This window comes from Urocitellus parryii, chromosome 3 (genome assembly GCF_045843805.1).
Source record: "Urocitellus parryii isolate mUroPar1 chromosome 3, mUroPar1.hap1, whole genome shotgun sequence".
Taxonomy (NCBI): Eukaryota; Metazoa; Chordata; class Mammalia; order Rodentia; family Sciuridae; genus Urocitellus; species Urocitellus parryii.
The window spans coordinates 214,964,569-214,981,500 of record NC_135533.1 but is presented as its reverse complement, the minus strand read 5'-3'; the positions used below and the strand labels follow the sequence as shown (position 1 = coordinate 214,981,500).

General features: G+C 52.2%; 2 protein-coding genes across 3 annotated transcripts; both read right to left on the bottom strand.

The window, feature by feature from the left end:
• Positions 1–4,600: 4,600 nt before the first annotated feature.
• On the bottom strand, positions 4,601–9,370 carry Cd320 (CD320 molecule). Of its 2 annotated transcripts, none has more exons than XM_026411822.2 (5): positions 9,179–9,370; positions 6,526–6,651; positions 5,619–5,852; positions 5,215–5,361; positions 4,601–5,053 (listed from the first exon to the last, which is right to left on the bottom strand). In XM_026411822.2, exons 1-5 carry the CDS (start codon positions 9,303–9,305, stop codon positions 4,911–4,913), a joined length of 777 nt encoding a protein of 258 aa, XP_026267607.2. In that variant the 5' UTR covers positions 9,306–9,370; the 3' UTR covers positions 4,601–4,910. The 2 variants fall into 2 exon arrangements, with proteins under 2 accessions (XP_026267607.2, XP_077651953.1); XM_077795827.1 differs by having other exon boundaries at positions 4,601–5,050.
• Positions 9,371–11,976: 2,606 nt separating this feature from the next.
• On the bottom strand, positions 11,977–16,873 carry Ndufa7 (NADH:ubiquinone oxidoreductase subunit A7). Its single transcript, XM_026411806.2, has 4 exons — positions 16,785–16,873; positions 16,372–16,421; positions 13,559–13,708; positions 11,977–12,192 (listed from the first exon to the last, which is right to left on the bottom strand). Exons 1-4 carry the CDS (start codon positions 16,833–16,835, stop codon positions 12,102–12,104), a joined length of 342 nt encoding a protein of 113 aa, XP_026267591.1. The 5' UTR covers positions 16,836–16,873; the 3' UTR covers positions 11,977–12,101.
• Positions 16,874–16,932: the final 59 nt, after the last annotated feature.

The following is a 16,932-nucleotide window of genomic DNA, read 5'->3' as shown; positions in this document are numbered from 1 at the left end:
CCCGGGCTTTCCCCACCACCCCTCCACCTACATTCCTCAACAAAACCTTCATCACCAAGGCCACCAATGACCCCCACGTTACCGCCTGCTGGACGTGACCCCTGGCAGTTGGCGACTCCGGTGGCGACCACTCCCTCTTATTTGACTCCTTCCCTTCTCCTGAACTCCCCTGGTGTCCTCCCCTGGGCGCCTTCTCCCTTGGCTTCTTCCTCGCTTTCCAAACCTCTAGACCTGGCTCCTCTCCTCCCTCCACACACATCCGCCTGTCTTTACTTGGGTTTCCAACCCAGACCCAGGGCCTTCTCCGTCGCCCCCATCAGGTTTCTTTCTCAAAAGAAGCACCCTCCAAGCTGGATTCCTAAGGGGCCCCTTCCAGGGCCACGACCACTGGGGCCACGACCCACTGGGGCCCTGCCCAGGCAGGCCTCTGCCGCCCAGCCTCAAGGTCAGCGCCATTCACTCAGCCCCTGCATCTGGCTTCTCCACTCCCACATCCCAGGTGGCTATCAATCCTGGTGCCCAATTGCCTTTAATTTTTTTTTTAATATTTATTTTTTAGTTTTCGACAGACACATCTGTTTTTTTTTTTTTTTTTTTGTATGTGGTGCTGAGGATCGAACCCGGGCCGCACGCATGCCAGGCGAGGGTGCTACCACTCGAGCCATATCCCCAGCCCCCCAAATTGCCTTTAAACTGGCCCAGAATCCAACCATCCCGGTCATCCCCCCAAGTTCCACCCCTCCTGCGCTTCCTGCCTGATCTCCAAGCTCCCACTTTGGCCCCTCCCATCATATCCTCTGTCCTCCAAAAATACTTCCTCCCAAATTTGGAGGTCCATTTTGTTAATGACTGTACTGAGCACCTAGAACAGTGCCCTATACAGTCATGTCTGCTGGGGATTGGATGCAGGGGCCTTGCAGATACCAAAAACTGCAGGTGCCCAAGTCCCTAATAAAACGCTCTAGAATTTGCAGTCCAATGTTCAATTATCCTCCCGCATCCCGTCTCCAGATGACTATGTTAATAGAAAATAAACGGTATACAAACAGTTGCATTACTGTGTTGTTCAGGGAACAATGACAAGCGAAAAAAGAAAAAGTAAAGCCTATAAATGTTTAAGACACATGTGTTCTTTTCTTTCTTTCTGCTCCTTCCCATTTTTCATTGCTGAGGATGGAACCCAGAGCCTCACTGAATATGCTGGGCAAATGCTCTCCCATCGACCTACACCCCCAACCTAATCACCTTTTTTTTTTTTTATTGGTACATACCTTAAATCACCTCTTCAAATGTCAAATTTACAAATATAATCCCATCCTGAAGAGGTTAAGAGTTTACGCAGAAATTCCTGTCTCTACCTTTTGTCCCTATGAACTATTATAGAAAATGTGACACAGACTAGGGAGAGAGTATGGCTGAGACAGGGGTGTGACTCCAGGAGGCCACCACAGTGACAAAGGAGTTGGGGAAGGGGGCTGCAATGGTGATGAGCAACAGACTAAGAGCAACAGACTAAGCATGGTGACAAGGGACAATAGGATGATAACAGGTACCAAGGGAGGGCAGAGTTGCCAGAAGTCAGAATGTAAGGCGTTAGCTTAAAATTTCTGGCTCAGCACCAAGGAGCTGGCACCTAACATTTCAGGTTATCCCAGCCAGGCTGAGCTATAGCCTCGGCACAAGCTGGATCCCAAACCTAGGCAGAAGCAGCAGGCAGCACACAGCCTCCAGATGCCACCATGGAAGCAGGCCCTGGCGAACCTGTGCCTGGTCTAACCAGGACCTCACACCGGCGAAGGACCACTCTGTCTCCACTTGACCACTACCCAAGGCATGGGGACCTGGCACCAAGCAGCCCAGGTGCACTCTGGGTCTGTGGGGCTCCACTCAGCCTTGCTTTTGACCTTAGGGAGGGCGAGAGAACAACTGGGCACTGTGGTCCAGAGTGCCCTACCGAGGTTCAAATCCCAGCTCAGATGCTACATGACCTTAACTTTTCCCCCTGTATCATGAGCACAGCCAGCGGAAACAGCCAGAGAGCCTAGCAAGCAATGAACAATCAGCCAGGACACAAACTGAGATACTGCCCAGCAGTGGAAAGGAGCAAAATGCTAACACTGCAACTTGAACAAACCCTGAAAACATGCTCAGTGGAGGGGACAGCACAGATCAGGTGGTACCATCCCACGTGAAGCGTCTAGAACAGGCAAACCCACAGGGACAAAGTACTCAGTGGTTTCGGGGGCTGGGGAGAGCGGATGTGCAGTGACTGCTACTGGACACAGGGTTTCCTTTGGGGATGATGAAAATCCCCTGGATCTAGACAGAGTGATGGTTGCACAACGTTGTCAGTGGGCCAGGCACCACAGGACTGTACACTTCCAAATGGTTAATGGTTAATTTAGGTTATGTGAATTTTCCTCAATAACAAAAAGGGGTGGGGGAGGACTGGACAAGGACACTCTCACACTCACACCCTCTCAAACTCACTCTCTCTCACACACACACACACACACTCACTCACACACAGCTTCCGCCCCTCCCCATCCCCCCACCCAGCCCCCAGGCCACCCCTTCCTGCACCTTGAGCCCATTTGGAATTTGCCAAACACTCATCCACCAGGTGCCGGGACCTATGCCCACCTGGACCATGTGTAGCCCCTGAAACACACTCGGAGGTCCAGATCACAGTCCGTGACACGGGGTGGGAAGGACACTGGAGCTGCTGGGACCCTATCCTGTTCAGCCCGAGACGAGGCTACCTTTCCCCTCAGCATGAGTAATCAGAATGGGGCACAAAGAGAAAAAGGGCAGCAAACTCAGGGCTCAGCTCCAAGACAAGGATCCGGGTGGCGCAGAGTGATATGACTGGACATTTGGGGCTCCTTACTGAGGAGGAGAAGGAAAGGACCCACTGAGCTGCCGCTGAGGGTGGGGCACTTGTCCCCAGTCCTGGCTGCAGGCTGAGACCAAGTGGTCAAGCGGGAAAGCAGGATGCCTGCAGGTCTGGGCTCTCAGGCCAGCAAGACGTGGAGTCCCACATGCAAGGACCCTCCATGCTCACACCACTTTAAACTCGGATTTCCTGGAAATGACTCTCTAGGCCGATTCTGAGGACAGGATGGGCAGCTGCCAGCACACAGCCCTGCTGGAGGAAATAGCGCTGAAATCCACACAGCAAAGCAGAGCTACTCGCCAGCAGGCAGGGAGCACTCACCTCAGGCCTGCCCCGTTCCCGCCCACTCATGCCCTCTGCCCCACCTGTGGCAGTTGGTAAGGAGGGCCTGACAAACAGGGCCTGCAGCTATTCATACCTTTACGTGGTACACACACACACACACACACACACACACACACACACACAATCTCACACTCACACACCCACTCACCCACACTCTCACAGGATACACGCTGAGCTAACACCCTAGAGCAGAAATGCTGCTGGTCCAGCAACTTCTGCTTTGCACCTTGGAAGCCCCAATTTCCCAAGGACCAAGGACAGTGCAGCAGGCCTGTTCGGAAGAGCACAGAGAGCACCTGGCTGTCCCAGCATTTCCCCCAGGGTACACGTAAGACATTCCACGAAGTGACACTCAGCCAGCCTATCTCAAGAGCATGGAATCCACCATTATGTGGAACAAAAGAACCACCAGTGAGTCCAGGAACTGGAACTATGACAGAGAACACTAAGGCACCCGAGACCCCACTGACCCAGCAAGGGACAGCCGGGCCCAGCGCTAGCTAATTCCTAAGGACAGGAAACAACCTGCCTTCCACAGGCAAGCCACACTCCCTTCACTAGGCTCCCGGACACCGTGCCCCAGCCCCACCCCAGAGCCAAGAACCAGACACCTCAGAAGAGTCACCGGCAGGCTCCCCCAGGCACACAACCCTCCCAAAATGAATGGAACTAGCCACTCCTGGGGCTGCTTATCCTACCTCACCCACTGCTTCCCACAGAAACCACCATAAGGGCTTTTGCCCGAGGTTTCCAGCCTTCTCTGCCTCCTGACCAAGGACATCCCTCACTTGAAGCTTCTTCCCTGTATGACTGCAACCTGACAGGTACCTGTGACCCCACCGCCACTGTAAGAATCTTCCTTTTTTTTTTTTTTTTCTTTTGGTGCTGGGGATTGAACCCAGGCTCTACCACTGAGACACATCCCCAGCCCTCTGTGAGACTGGGTTTCACTAACTTGCCATCCCCCTGCCTCAGTTCCCCAATTCTGGGATTACAGGCGTGTGCCACCATATCCACCGATTGTGACCTTTTCAGGGGCCTTCTTTCTTGATCCGTAGGCCTCACCAGGCCTGATAATGAAACCCATGTTTCACAGCAGGGTGGAGCTGGGGCCAGGGCCACCCACAGCCTCTTCTCACAGGGGGAGAGGCCATGATGGACGAAGGGCTGCAACTCAAGACGGGAGGTGCTGCCTGAGCTCTGCTCTTCCTCCACGAGGCCTCCACGAGAGGAGGAGGGGCCGAGAGGGTGCCGGGAATGAGGTCCTGCATCCCCTCCTCTCTGGAACCTCACAGAAGACAGGTAAAACAAAGACCTCAGGCTGCCCAGACCAGGAAGACAGAGGCCCAGAGGAAGGGAGAGGACGTGGAAGAACTTTAATCGTCACCCTAGCAAGGGTGGCAGGAGTGTCTAGGTGCAGGGCCATCCCCGGCCCTGGGAGGGGCTATGGCCAGCCCCTTGTCTCTGGCTGTGGCGTGTTCTCCATCCAAACTCCTCCTGTGCACAGGGAGTGTCCCAGCCTCCTGGGCCACGTCTGCAAGGTTCTAGGTGGCCAGGAGCACCCACGTCTCTGAGGGCTGGGGCCCCAGCAGCTGCCCGCATGTTCCCATGCAGACAATCCTCATCTGGCTGCACTCAGGCAGGGGCGACGAGGTGTGAGAGCATGTCCTCAGAGCACTGAGGTCTTCCGTTCTGACAGCGGCAGAGACTCCTTCACTGCCACCAGAAGCCCACGGGCGGGTAGATACCCCTGGGCTCGGAGCCATATCACTACCAGGAGGATGGCAGCAGCCAGGCTGGCACTCAGCACTGCTGTGGGACACAGAGATGGACAGAGGGGTAGTGGGAGGAAGGCACAGGCTCTCACAGCCACTGAGCTCCCAACATATGGGGCTGGGTGGTCTGCATCCCGTCCCCACCCAGACCCGATTCCCCCAGAACAGGCCCAGGGGCAGGGAGGCTGAGAATCTCACCAGCAGCAACAACGGCCCCGTGGACACCTGGGCTTCTGTACTGGTGCCCAGCAGAGTCGTCTGTGGCATTCCTGAGAGAAGTGACAATCTCCAGGGTCCCAGGGGTCATGGTTATGGCACTCCCTCCCTGGAAAGTCTTGTTGGTTTCTGCAATAAAAGCAGGCATTCAGTAGTTGCGGAGGGGACACCCAGAGCACGGGGAATGCGGAGGCTCCTCTTGAGGTTCCTCCTGATCCCAGACCAGGTGAGCTACTCCTAACAATGCCACGGCACCCAAGGAGGAGGCCCAGGAGAGTGCCGTGTCCACACTCTGCCAGTCACAGCACCCTAGCAGATATCAGGTGCTCTTCACCAGCCCTAGCCCTCCCCACTCCCACAGGTGCCCCGAGGTCCTGGGGATGTACCGCAGCCAAGCTCATCGCTGGAGTCCATGCAGTCTGAGTGGCCATCGCAGCGCCACGTGTGTGGGATGCAGGTGTCCTCCTGTGCGCAGTGCAGATGGTCTGCGGGGCAGGGCTGGCCACTGCAGTTCTGAAGGTGCTTGTAGGTGTCACCAGAGCAACCACTGATGTTATCACAGGAGCAGGGGAGGCCAGGGGGTGGAGGGCACTGCCCATTCTGGGTACACGGCTCGATCCCTAGGGCACAGTCAGGTCCCAAACACCCATGCAAGAAAGCCCGGCATTCTGCACAGAGCTTCCCAGTAAGTCCCGCCTTCTGAGAACAGCTGTAGGAAGACCCACCTTGCGCTAAGGTTCTGCCCTTGGCTCCTGTCAGCTCTCCACCTTCCGAGGTCCTGCCTCCCAGCAAGTTCCTCCCCACGAGACCCCACTCAATCCACTTCCCAAAAGCCTAACTTGGATTGAACCTGGGGCCTTGAGCAAGCTAGGCAAGGACTTTTTCACTAAGCTTCGCCCCCAGCCCAGACCCCACCTCTTCTCTTTTCTTGGTATTGGGGGTTGAACACAGGGGTACCACTGAGCTACATCCCCAGCCCGTTTTATTTTTTGAGACAGGGTCTCACTAAATTCTGAGGCTGGCCTCAAACTTGCAATCCCCCTACCTCAGCCTCCCCAGCTGCTGGGATTACAGGTGTGTGCCACTCTAGTGGAGCCCAGCAAACCCACCTTTTTTTCAGTTCAAGACCCAGACTCCACTCTACCAGGTTTTGCAAGCCCTGCCCATCCCCGCGACCCTGAGTTTTAACAAACTCAAACCCCTCCTCTCCTCCCTCCCCATCTGCCCAAGAGTATAACCTTCCATTCCCAGGCCCCACCCCTGAAAGTCCTGCCCCAGGATATGGGCACTTACTGCACTCCTCCTCGTCGCTACCATCTGAGCAGTCCCAGTCGCCATCGCAACGCCAGGTGGGGGGCACACAGAAGCCACTGCTGCGGCACTGGAAGTGGGTGGGCTGGCACGAGCCTGCACTGGGGCCTATGAGATATGCACAAGTGACGCCTGGGAGACCCCAGTCTGAATCCTCTCCACGAGGGCCAGGGGTCACAGGCTGCAACCACTGGGACAAGCCAGTCCCAGGGTGCAGGAACTACACGGTGGCCACCCTTTGCAAAGCGCTCACTCACTGTGTGGGGGGTTTGAAGCCCTACTGGGCGGGCACTGCTATGATACATAGTCTATAGAGGACCCTAAGAGAAAGCCACAAAGCTAGTGGCAGAGTCAGAATTTGAACCCAGGGCCTGGAGTCTACAAGGTTCCAAATGGCCAGTCTACCAGAGAGACCTCTAATCTCTGTGGTTCAACAGACTAAGGGAGAAGCCATCCCCCACATGTTCCAGATAAGACTCATGGTCAAGGTCATCAGGGTCTATTCTATTCCACCTGCTTAGCAAAAAGGGAAACTAAGCCCCTAGGCAGAGAACCAGCTCTGTTAGCAAGCCCTGTTGCCTCACCTCCGAAATCCTTCCCTGACCTGAACGCATCATCTCCTCACTAAACCCTTGGCTCCAATCTCCACTAGAGTCACATCATTCTGTCACCCACATTCCCCTGGCTCCTAGACCCTCTCACTATCAAATCCAACTCCTCCACATTGTCCTCTTTATCAGCTCCTCTTCCGGCATCCGCATGGCTGGGCTAGGGGGCCTGGTCTTTTGCTCCACAGTCTTTGTTTACACTTTTCCCTGGCCCAGAAGCTCCCCACCCCTTCAATCTACTCCTGTGATTTCTTCCACAGCCTTCAGATAGCAGCTTCCTTCCTGGGAGGGGGTCTCATGTCCCCCTCAGAAACCCACCAAGCTCTGCCTCCCGTGTAAAGCAACAGTCCTTATACCAATGACACCTACCCTCCCACAGATCACAGTCAGCAGAGGTCATGGCTGTGACCTCATGACGCAGGCCAGGGAAGTCCCTGACAATGCACAGGCAATGGGTCACAAGAGGGTCCAAGATGAGTACAATGAGACTTGAGCCTTCCTTGACTCTGAACAGGAGGCTAGAGCTGTTTGCTGACCTGGAGGAGCACAGGGGGGCCTGAGACCTGCTCTAGCAGGAGGAAGCCTGAGAAACAAAGACAGGAGATGGCTCTTAAGGCTTCCTCCCGGTTATAGCAAGGAGAGGTAAAAATACCCTGCCCTGGCTTGGCCTTGCTCTATCGGCTCGGCCTGCTTCTATTGTCCTTTCCACCTACATTCCCAGGGCCTGAGTCTCCAACCCCCACTCCCCAGGCCTCCAGGCCCAACTGGGCTCTGGCCACAGTCCCTGAGCTCTGTGGAGCTGGAAGAGCTAGGGACAACCAGGTACCAGCTTCTTTCCCTACCCATAGGAATCTGGCAGCCTCCAGGTGCCACTTCCTCCCCAGGCCTAGCTACCAACTGCCCTGAGGGCTCTGACCTCCCTTGGCTAGCCTACTGGACTGTATTTCTCTGTAAAGTAAGTAGCAGTGGGTAGCCCCACTGTACAGGACAGTGGATCAAAGAGAAGTTGGACAGGGCAGTGATTTACCCTCCCAGCCTCAGTCAGGAAAATAACAAAAGGGGTAGGCTAAAGACCTGCAGAGCACTGCCTCCCACGTGTAACAATGGTCCTCCCATGGACTGGACACTCAGTGGAGGTCAGGGCCACATGTCAGAGAAGGGAGTTCCTACCTCAGCACTCTGAGAAAAGGAGCTATTTGTGTGTAGAGTTCTAGTGCTTGGTTAAAATGAGCCCAGCTTCACTAAAGAACCAGGAACATTTAGTTTGAAAAGCAGGGACTTTGGGGGTAAGTCTGCCATAAGAGGAGACCACATGGAAGAGTGGAGGGTATAAACCTGTGCTCTCAGCTGAAAGTTAGGGATCCTATAAGCACAGGGAGGCCACTTTGACCCTCCAGCTGCCTCTGAAGATCTCAGAGATAGGTCCCCTGTCTCTGGACACCCAGAATCACGTGGGCCATGGGCGAACATGCCCAACCACTTGTGAGGTTGGGGTCATAAGTGAACCGTGCTTAATGCGTGGAGAGGGAGAACTTTCATCCCAGAAGGCAGAAAACCGAGGAGGAGAGAATGGGAAAGTGAGGCTGGTTGTCCAAGAAACAGCCACAAGGCCTCGGGACGAAGATTTTTTGGAAAGCACAGCTGCTGTGGAAGCACCAGGAGACTGATCCTGCGTGGTTAGAGGTCGGAAAACCTGTGCCTGCTACGAGTCTTCCCGACCATGCTGGACTGAAGGGCGGCTTAGAGGTGACAATGGGGCATAATACAGCAGAACAGGTCATGGGGGGAAGGGAAGTGGTGCACAGGGCAGTTAGAGGCAGGCGGAGGCGCCCAGGTGGAAGGCCCCCCATTCAGGCTCTCAAAGCACCAGTGCCCGCTCCCCGCACACTACTAAATCCAAACCCATGTGCTGGGGGAGTGTCCACGACCGACAGGCGGCGCAGCCTATGGAAAAGCGCTGCGGAGTGCGCGGGGGCGGGGCGCAGCCCCAGGAGGGGCGGGGGCGTGCGCTGAGGGGACTCGCTCACCTGGAGCCTGGGCCGACGTCCGGGTTCGGGCTGGGTTCGGGGCGGCCTCCAGGCCCAGCCCGAGGCTGAGCAGTAGCCGAAGCGCCAGGCCCAGGGCCGCTATCCGCCGTGCTCCGCCCCGCGTCATCCGGCCGCTACTCGTGCCGCCCCAGCCGCTGTACCCGCCACACGCCGTCTGCCCGGGTTCTTATCCCTGCGCACGCGCACGCGCACGCGCGAGCTGGGCGGGGCCTGCGCCCCTCGCTCCCGCGGCGCGGACAGCTCTGTATACCGTAAATGTCAGAATACGAGGGGCCCCTAAATTGAAGCTCTTCCCCACTTTTCCATTGGCAAAGTCCATTGAATGGTATACAGCCTACTTGAAGTTAGGTAAATGGTTTGGTTTGGTTTTTTAAAACGGATACAACATTACCTTTATCTAATTTATTCATTCTCTTTTTTTTTGTAACATTGTGCACACATGAGTATTTTATTTTAGAGCATTTCCAGATAATGTCTTTTTCAGGGTAAGACTCTTATTTATTCATTCTTATATGGTGCTGAGGATTGAACCCAGTGCCTCGCACATGCTAGACAAAACGCTCTACCACTGAGCCCCAGCCCCAGCCCAGGTAAAAGTTTTTTTGTTTGTTTGTTTGGTGTGTGTGTGTGTGTGTGTGTGTGTGTGTGTGTGTGAGAGAGAGAGAGAGAGAGAGAGAGAGAGAGAGAGAGAGACCAGGGATTGAACCTAGGTGCCCTTTACCACTGAGCCACAACCCCAGACCTTTCGTAAAAGTATTTTATTTATTTAGAGACAGGGTCTCACTGAATTGCTTAGGGCCTCGGTAAATTGCTGAGGCTAGCTTTGAAATCTCGATCCTTCTGCCTCAGCCTCCCGTAACAGGCGTGCGCCACTGCGCCGGCTCCGAAGCTTTGTAAATGTTATCGGCTTCTACTTAAACTCCTTTGCGTTCCTCATGCACACTGCCACTAATGTTATTGCCTGATGATCTTATTTAATACGGTAACATCTCCCCTCAGGCCCTCCCCATCCCCTCCTTCCTACTGCCTCTTTGGTGCCACCGACAGATTTTATGTTTTATTTACTTATTTTGGTTTATTGTCCTATTCCCTACTAGAACGCCACCTCCACCAGGGCAGGAATGCTATGTGTACTGCTGTTATCTCAATGCCCGACACAGGGTATCTTAATAGATACTTGGCGATTAAATGGTTCCTCTGTCGATCTCACCTGGATGCGATCAACTCATCCTCATTGGCTTATTTAGTTCTCACACACCCAGGGAGCTGTGCCTTATTCCGGCATCCTCCTCTTCATCAAAGAGTTATGCAGCCTTTGGGTTTTCTCTTCCCACTAGCACACGTCTTTCTGTCTAATCTGACTACAATATTTTCGTCTTGAAAAATGTCATTTGCAGTTCTGCCTTCAGAAGATGCAGTGACTCCAACTCCCAGCAGGGACCCAAACAAATCACTGTCCCTCAATACTGACACATGGGCAAGTGTTTGCCACTCCCAGCCCTAAGTCTCCTGTGAGGCTGCAGTCACCCATATTTCCACAGAAAGGTCTTTGTTTTGCCCAGGAATTGAACCCAGGGGCGCTTCACCAATGAGCTACATACCCAGCCCTTTTTATTTTTCATTTTGAGATTGCAGGGATGGGCCACCACACCAGCTAGAAAAGGTTTTATTTGCAGGTTAATGGCATGCTTCCCAATTTGAAAATGTTAGAGGTTGTATATCTTCTTTTGGAATGTTTTTTGTTTTGTTTTAGTTTTTGTCTTCCTGATTACCATGGGGAAAGGAAATAATAGTTGATGTTGTTCAGATACAATCACAGACGGAAAGGTCAGTAGGGTAAATAGGTCTGCCCAGGGAGGAAGGGAAGGGAGTGCCCCTGCCTTTGAGGATCAGGGTCTTGGTGAGGGAGGTTTCAGGGATCCAGTCATATAAGCAGAGAAGGAGCCCTAGGACTGTGGTCTTTCTCCCCTGGCTCTAAGCTTCCAGAAGCCAACAGTGTGACACTCTTGGCACACAGCCAGATGTTCTGCACCTACTGGAGGTTACAGGGTCATTTGGTGGGGCAGCCCTGACACTCCCCCTGCTCCAGGCCACTGTTCACGTCCTGCAGCCTTCTCTCTTCTGCTCACTGCTCCACAGGGACCAGCAACCTTCCTTCCCAACCTTCCTTCAGGCTCAGGAAGGCTTTTCTGAACCCACTCCAGGTGAGACTTCTGTGAGCTGCCCTTGCTGCCCTCTGTTTTTCCCACTGAGCTGCAGGTGGCCAAGACCAACTGGGGGCCTCAATGGGGAGGTGCCTAAACTTCCTTCCCCATGAGCAATGATAGGGGTAGTTCTCAAATGAGCATCTGTTTGATCTTCTAAGTACCACTCCCTCCCATGGGCCTTGGTAGTCATTGCTCCCCAAATACCCAGAGGACTGGAACCCAGTCACCTAGAAGGAACCACCCCACTCCCTATTTCCATGACCCGGGGAGCAGAGTCAGGCCTCCTGCACCACATCATCAGCTCTGCATGCAGGAAGCCCAGGAAACATTCCTTTCCCACCTCTGAAGCACTGACATGAGTTAAACTTGGCACCAACTTTACCCCAAATCCAAGTATGCTGGGGTCACTTAAAAAGCAAAAATTCCAGGCTTGGTGATACATGCCTATTGTCCCAGGTACTTGGAAAGCTGAGGTAGGAACATTACGTGAGACCAGGAGTTCAAGGTCAGCCTGGGGAACAGAGAAAGGCCCTGACCCTTATTTAAAAAAGAAGAAAGTAAAAATAGAAGTGATATGGAATTCCTTGTATTTTTCATAAATTAGGTCACAGTATCCCCAGAGGGAATCCAGGGAGGAAAAGCACTCAGATGGCCCTGGAGACATGGCCAAGTAGCCTATGAGCATGCAGGCAGTGTCACAGGTAAGGCTCATCTGTGGACAGCTCCCACCTCTTCATGGGAGGAGCAGGCGTCACTGCTTTCTTCTCAGTGGCTGCCACGGCTGAGCTGGAAGAGGAACACAGACTTCAGTTAGGGCTAGGTCTCCAGAGAACAGTACAAAAGGATCTAAGAGGAGAACACACCCACACCTGGTACAGACACACCTGCTGGGACTTTCTGGTTCTGGAGACAGAGGGCAGGTGTCTCAGACGACCCAAACCCCCTACAATGGGGGTATACTTCCTTGCTTCCCCAGCCCCCTGCAAACGCCAGTGAACCTGCACTGGTTCCTGGGCAGGAAATAGCTGGGTTCTTCCCTTCCCACTTAAAGCCATCTGGTGTGGACAAGGCACCCAACCATTCCTGCTGCCCCCAAACAGGATGCTGGCAAAAGGACCTAGTAATCAGGTGACAGTGTCCACTGGTCTTCCTTAAGGTTCTGCACATGGGCACAATGCTAGTAAAAGAAGGTCCTGTGCTTAGGGATCTCTTAGTCTGGTGTGGCTAAAAGTTAATATGCAGTTGAACAAGGGCTGGGGATGTGGCTTAAGTGGTAGCGCGCTCGCCTGGTGTGCGTTCGATCCTTAGCACCACATACAAAACAGAGATGTTGTGTCCGCCGAAAACTAAATAAATATTAAAATTCTCTCTCTCTCTCTCTCAAAAAAAAAAAAAATGCAGTTGAACAAAATGCTGTTTAGTCAGGTGCAGTGATGTACACCTGTCATCCCAGCTACTCAGGAGGCTAAGGTGGAAGGATGACAAGTTCAAGGCCAGTGCAGGCAACTTAGTGAGACCTGTCTCAAAGTAAAAAATAAAAAGAGCTGGAGGAGGAGCTTAGTGGTAAAGCAACTGCCAAGCATTGCCAAGGTCCTCAGTTCAATCCCATTACTGGAAAGAAAGAGAGAGAGAAAGACAGACAGACTAAATGGAGCCAGTCCAGTGGCTTACCACCTATAATGCCAACGACTTGGGAGGCATAGTTCAGTGGTAGATCACTTGCCTAGCATGCATGAGGCCCTGAATTCAATCCCTGGTACCACCACCAAAAAGAAAAAAAAAATTATAAAAGCAGTAAAGTGTCCAGGCTTTTCCTAGGACCCTTGAAGGGACATCAGACTTCATCTGAAAACACGCACCCCCAACTGAGGTACTAAACCCTATCAAGGGTTGGGGCTGGATTAAATGAGCTCTGGAATGAAAAACCGTCAGTAGCACAAGTCTTCATTCAATTAACATACACAAGGCACTGGGTTCAATGCTGAGAATTGAACCCAGTGCCTTGTGTATGTTAGCCAAGTGCTTTACCACTAAGCTACACCCCCAGCCAGATAAACAGAATCTAGAAAAGCACCTTTCAGCAGGGAAGAAAGGTCCAGAGGCAGGAGAGACCACTGTAGGTCTCTGGGCAAGTGATGCTCAAGGTCCTCACCTTTCTGCTGTCTTGCCTGACACCAGTGCCTTCTGTGAGGACATGATGATTGACGGGGGCACAGCTTCCCGGCGGCCATCACGAGTACAGTAGTAATTGTTGGAGAGCTTATGGCTGGGGCCCACAGGGAGCTTGGGAGGAGGCTGAGTCCTAAGGAGAAAGAACATTGGCACTGAATGAAGCAAACCAACAGTCTCTCCTATTGCCTCACTGTGGTCCAATCAAGTCAGTCAAAGACTCAGGGTCTGTGGCCATGGGAATGGGCTGCAAGCCCAACATGTCTCTTGGCACAGTTATGCATGCATGGGTAGGGGCCCAGAGCCCAGAAGCAGGTAGTAGACATTGCTTTGGATGTGAGGGTAATACAAGGTCAGGTCAAAGTCTGCCTTACTTCAGGCTCCCCCATGGTACGTAAATCTGGTAGGTATGAAGGACGCTTGGTGAGACTCCCAGAAGGGGAGCCCATATCTATGTATAGCCAAGTTTGGCAGCTGGCCTCACCTCTACCTGCAGGAGCTCAGGAAACTGAAGAGGCAGAGAGCCAGGTTATAGCTACCACCTATCCATCAACTGTAAACACTTGGACAGCAGCACTGGATTTTTGTCTGCTTTGAGTAGCTTTTTCCCAAAAGGCCAATCTATGGAATCCCTGGGTTTCCTGTCATCTCAGGAACTCTTTGAAGAATCCTGCTGGGATCAAAGCTTATTCCCCAAAGAACACCTTGCCCTTGGAGCCTGTCCAGACCTCTACATTTCCTGCCACTGTGTGGTATGACGCCAAGACTCTTGCATTAAATCCTGGACTAAATTTACCAAGAAGTCTGAGGCCTTAAAAGGAAATGCTGAGTTCTAAACAAAAGAGGAGCTTCCCAGAGGAAAGTGGGAAAGAGGGAGGGGACAGAGAAGACAGGGAGAAAAATCACAAGATCTGGTTTTGCCAGGGGCAGTGGTGCATGTCTGTATCCCAGTGACTCGGGAGGCTGAGGCAGGAGGATTACAAGTTTGAAGTCAGCTTCAGCAACTTATGGAGGCTCTGAGAAACTTAACGAGGCCCTCTCTCAAAAAATAAAAAGGGGGGCTGGGGTTGTGGCTCAGTAGTAGAGCGCTTTCCTTGCACGTGTGAGGCACTGGGTTCGATCTTCAACACCACATACAAATAAACAAAATAAAGGTATTGTGTTAATTTACAACTAAAAAATTTTTTAAAATATAAAATGGGCTGGGGATGTGGCTCAGTGGTTAAGTGCCCCTGGGTTAAATACCCACTACCAAAAAAAAAAAAAAAAAAAAGAAAAGAAAATCTGGTTTTTATTTAGTTACATTGTTGAATAATATTTTTGCCTGGTAACTGTTGTGTTACAACTTAAATATTTGTTTCTTAGAACAAGTGATAGTATTTGTATTTTTAAAATAAGAAATGCAGATATAAGGTAAACATTTTAAAACATGACATGCAATATATTATGTGACAGAATTTTCCTACTGAATGCAAAGATGCCCCTCTAAACTATAGACCTTAGGTTTCTGCATCCTTGAACAGAAAGGTAACAGTTGCCCAATGAGAGGGCCCAAATTAATCACTACAGGGCACCACTATCCTAAAGAAGTTGAAAAATTCACAAAATCATTTTCTCAACTGGCCCACTAACTACCCTGATAGAAAAGCAATTCAAGCTGGGCACAGTGGCCCAGGCCTGTTAATTCCTGAGGCAGGAGGATCAAAGTTCAAGGCCAGCGAGGTGGGGATGTTACTTAGTGACAGAGCACCCATGGGTTCAATCTCCAGTACCACCAAAAAAAAAAAAAAAAAAAAAAAATTCAATATTTTAGGATATTTGGAACTAATCACAACATGCAGCATTCACATAAATTTGATTATTTTAATGCTATTAATGCTAGTTTACTTTCATTCATGATAACCTTGAATGACTTGGGAGGGATTGTTCAGTGGTAGACACTTGCCTAGCATGCATGCAGCCCTGAGTTCAATCCCAATGCCCTGAGTTCAATCCCAAAGTCCTTTCCCTGGATGTATTCCCACCATACTAACTTCCTTCCTACTTCAGACTCTGCCCAACCTCACAACCTTGGTACTTGCTGGTCCCTCTGCCAACAGCAATATGCTTTTTCAATGGTTATTCTTTGGTTCCTTCCCATCATTTGGGTGACTCAACGGTAAACCCTGAAAAAAGACCTCTCCCAACCATCTGACTTCGGATAGCCACTCTCCAGCTTATTCGCATTTATTGTTTTATCTTGAAAACATTTCAGAATCATGGTACTTGCTATGTTTATTTCCCTATTGTTTCTCCCTAGGAGGTGAACACCACCAAAGAGATGTGGATAAGAACTTCTCTTGTTCATAGAGTATCCCCAAAGCTGAGAACATGGCAAGGGCTTGTATATATATCAACTACATGAAAGAGTTTGAAATCGGGACGCTTTGGGGTTCAACCCCCTACTGTCACATTCTAGTGTCCAACTGATTGTAGACAAATGATTTAGCCTCTCCAGGTCTATTGTTTTTAACTCTGTAGCTTGGGGATTAAACAGTAAGGGGCCACATCGAAAACTGAACACCTACTCAAAATTCCAAACCAGAATACACGCCCAGCCTCCCTATTACAAAGAAGCCGGTTCCATGGAGAGTTGAGCAAAATTAAAGGCATAGTTTTATTTCTGCCTCCATAGCCTCGCAGGCGGTGGAAGCAGGATCCCTGCCCAGCGCTCCAGGGATCTAACAGCACACGGATTTTGCTTTTGGTGGAGGAAAGACCGGACTGGAGGCTGGGCAGCGAGCGGGGCCGGCTCACCGCTTGGCGATCTCCTGGTAGCGCAGCTGCAGCTTCGCCTGCAGGTCTTGCTGTGGGAGGAGAAGGGAGGTCAGCCTGCGGGGCATCGCAGGGGAGAAGAGGGAAGGGGATGAACAGCCAGGACAGGTCTATGGGCCATGCTGATGAAGAGGAATGCTAGGGCCACTGGATCCAAAGGCAAGGTGGGGAGCGAGGGAAATCCCAGACTTGAGTCAGTCCCGGGCCCAGATAGTGGAGGTGGGACAGTAAATTCCGGGCTAACAGGGTCAGAAACTGGGGAATCTAGGAGACATCCTCCACTGAGCGAAGGCCCGGCTTAGGAGGGAAGTAAGTAGCGAGTCTGGGGTGCACAGAGCCCACATCCTCGTCCCCGTCCCCATCCCCTCCAGCGCGGCCCAGTCCATCCCGCGCACCCCAGATGCCCAGTTCCGCAGCTTCTGAATAAAGCGGGTAGCGGACGCCATCTTCCGTCCGCGCTGAAGGGCGTCGGTGACGTCTCTACCGCGAGGGATACTGGGAAGTGCGCGGCGTCATATCGCGAGAGCAGTAGTGGGCGTGGCT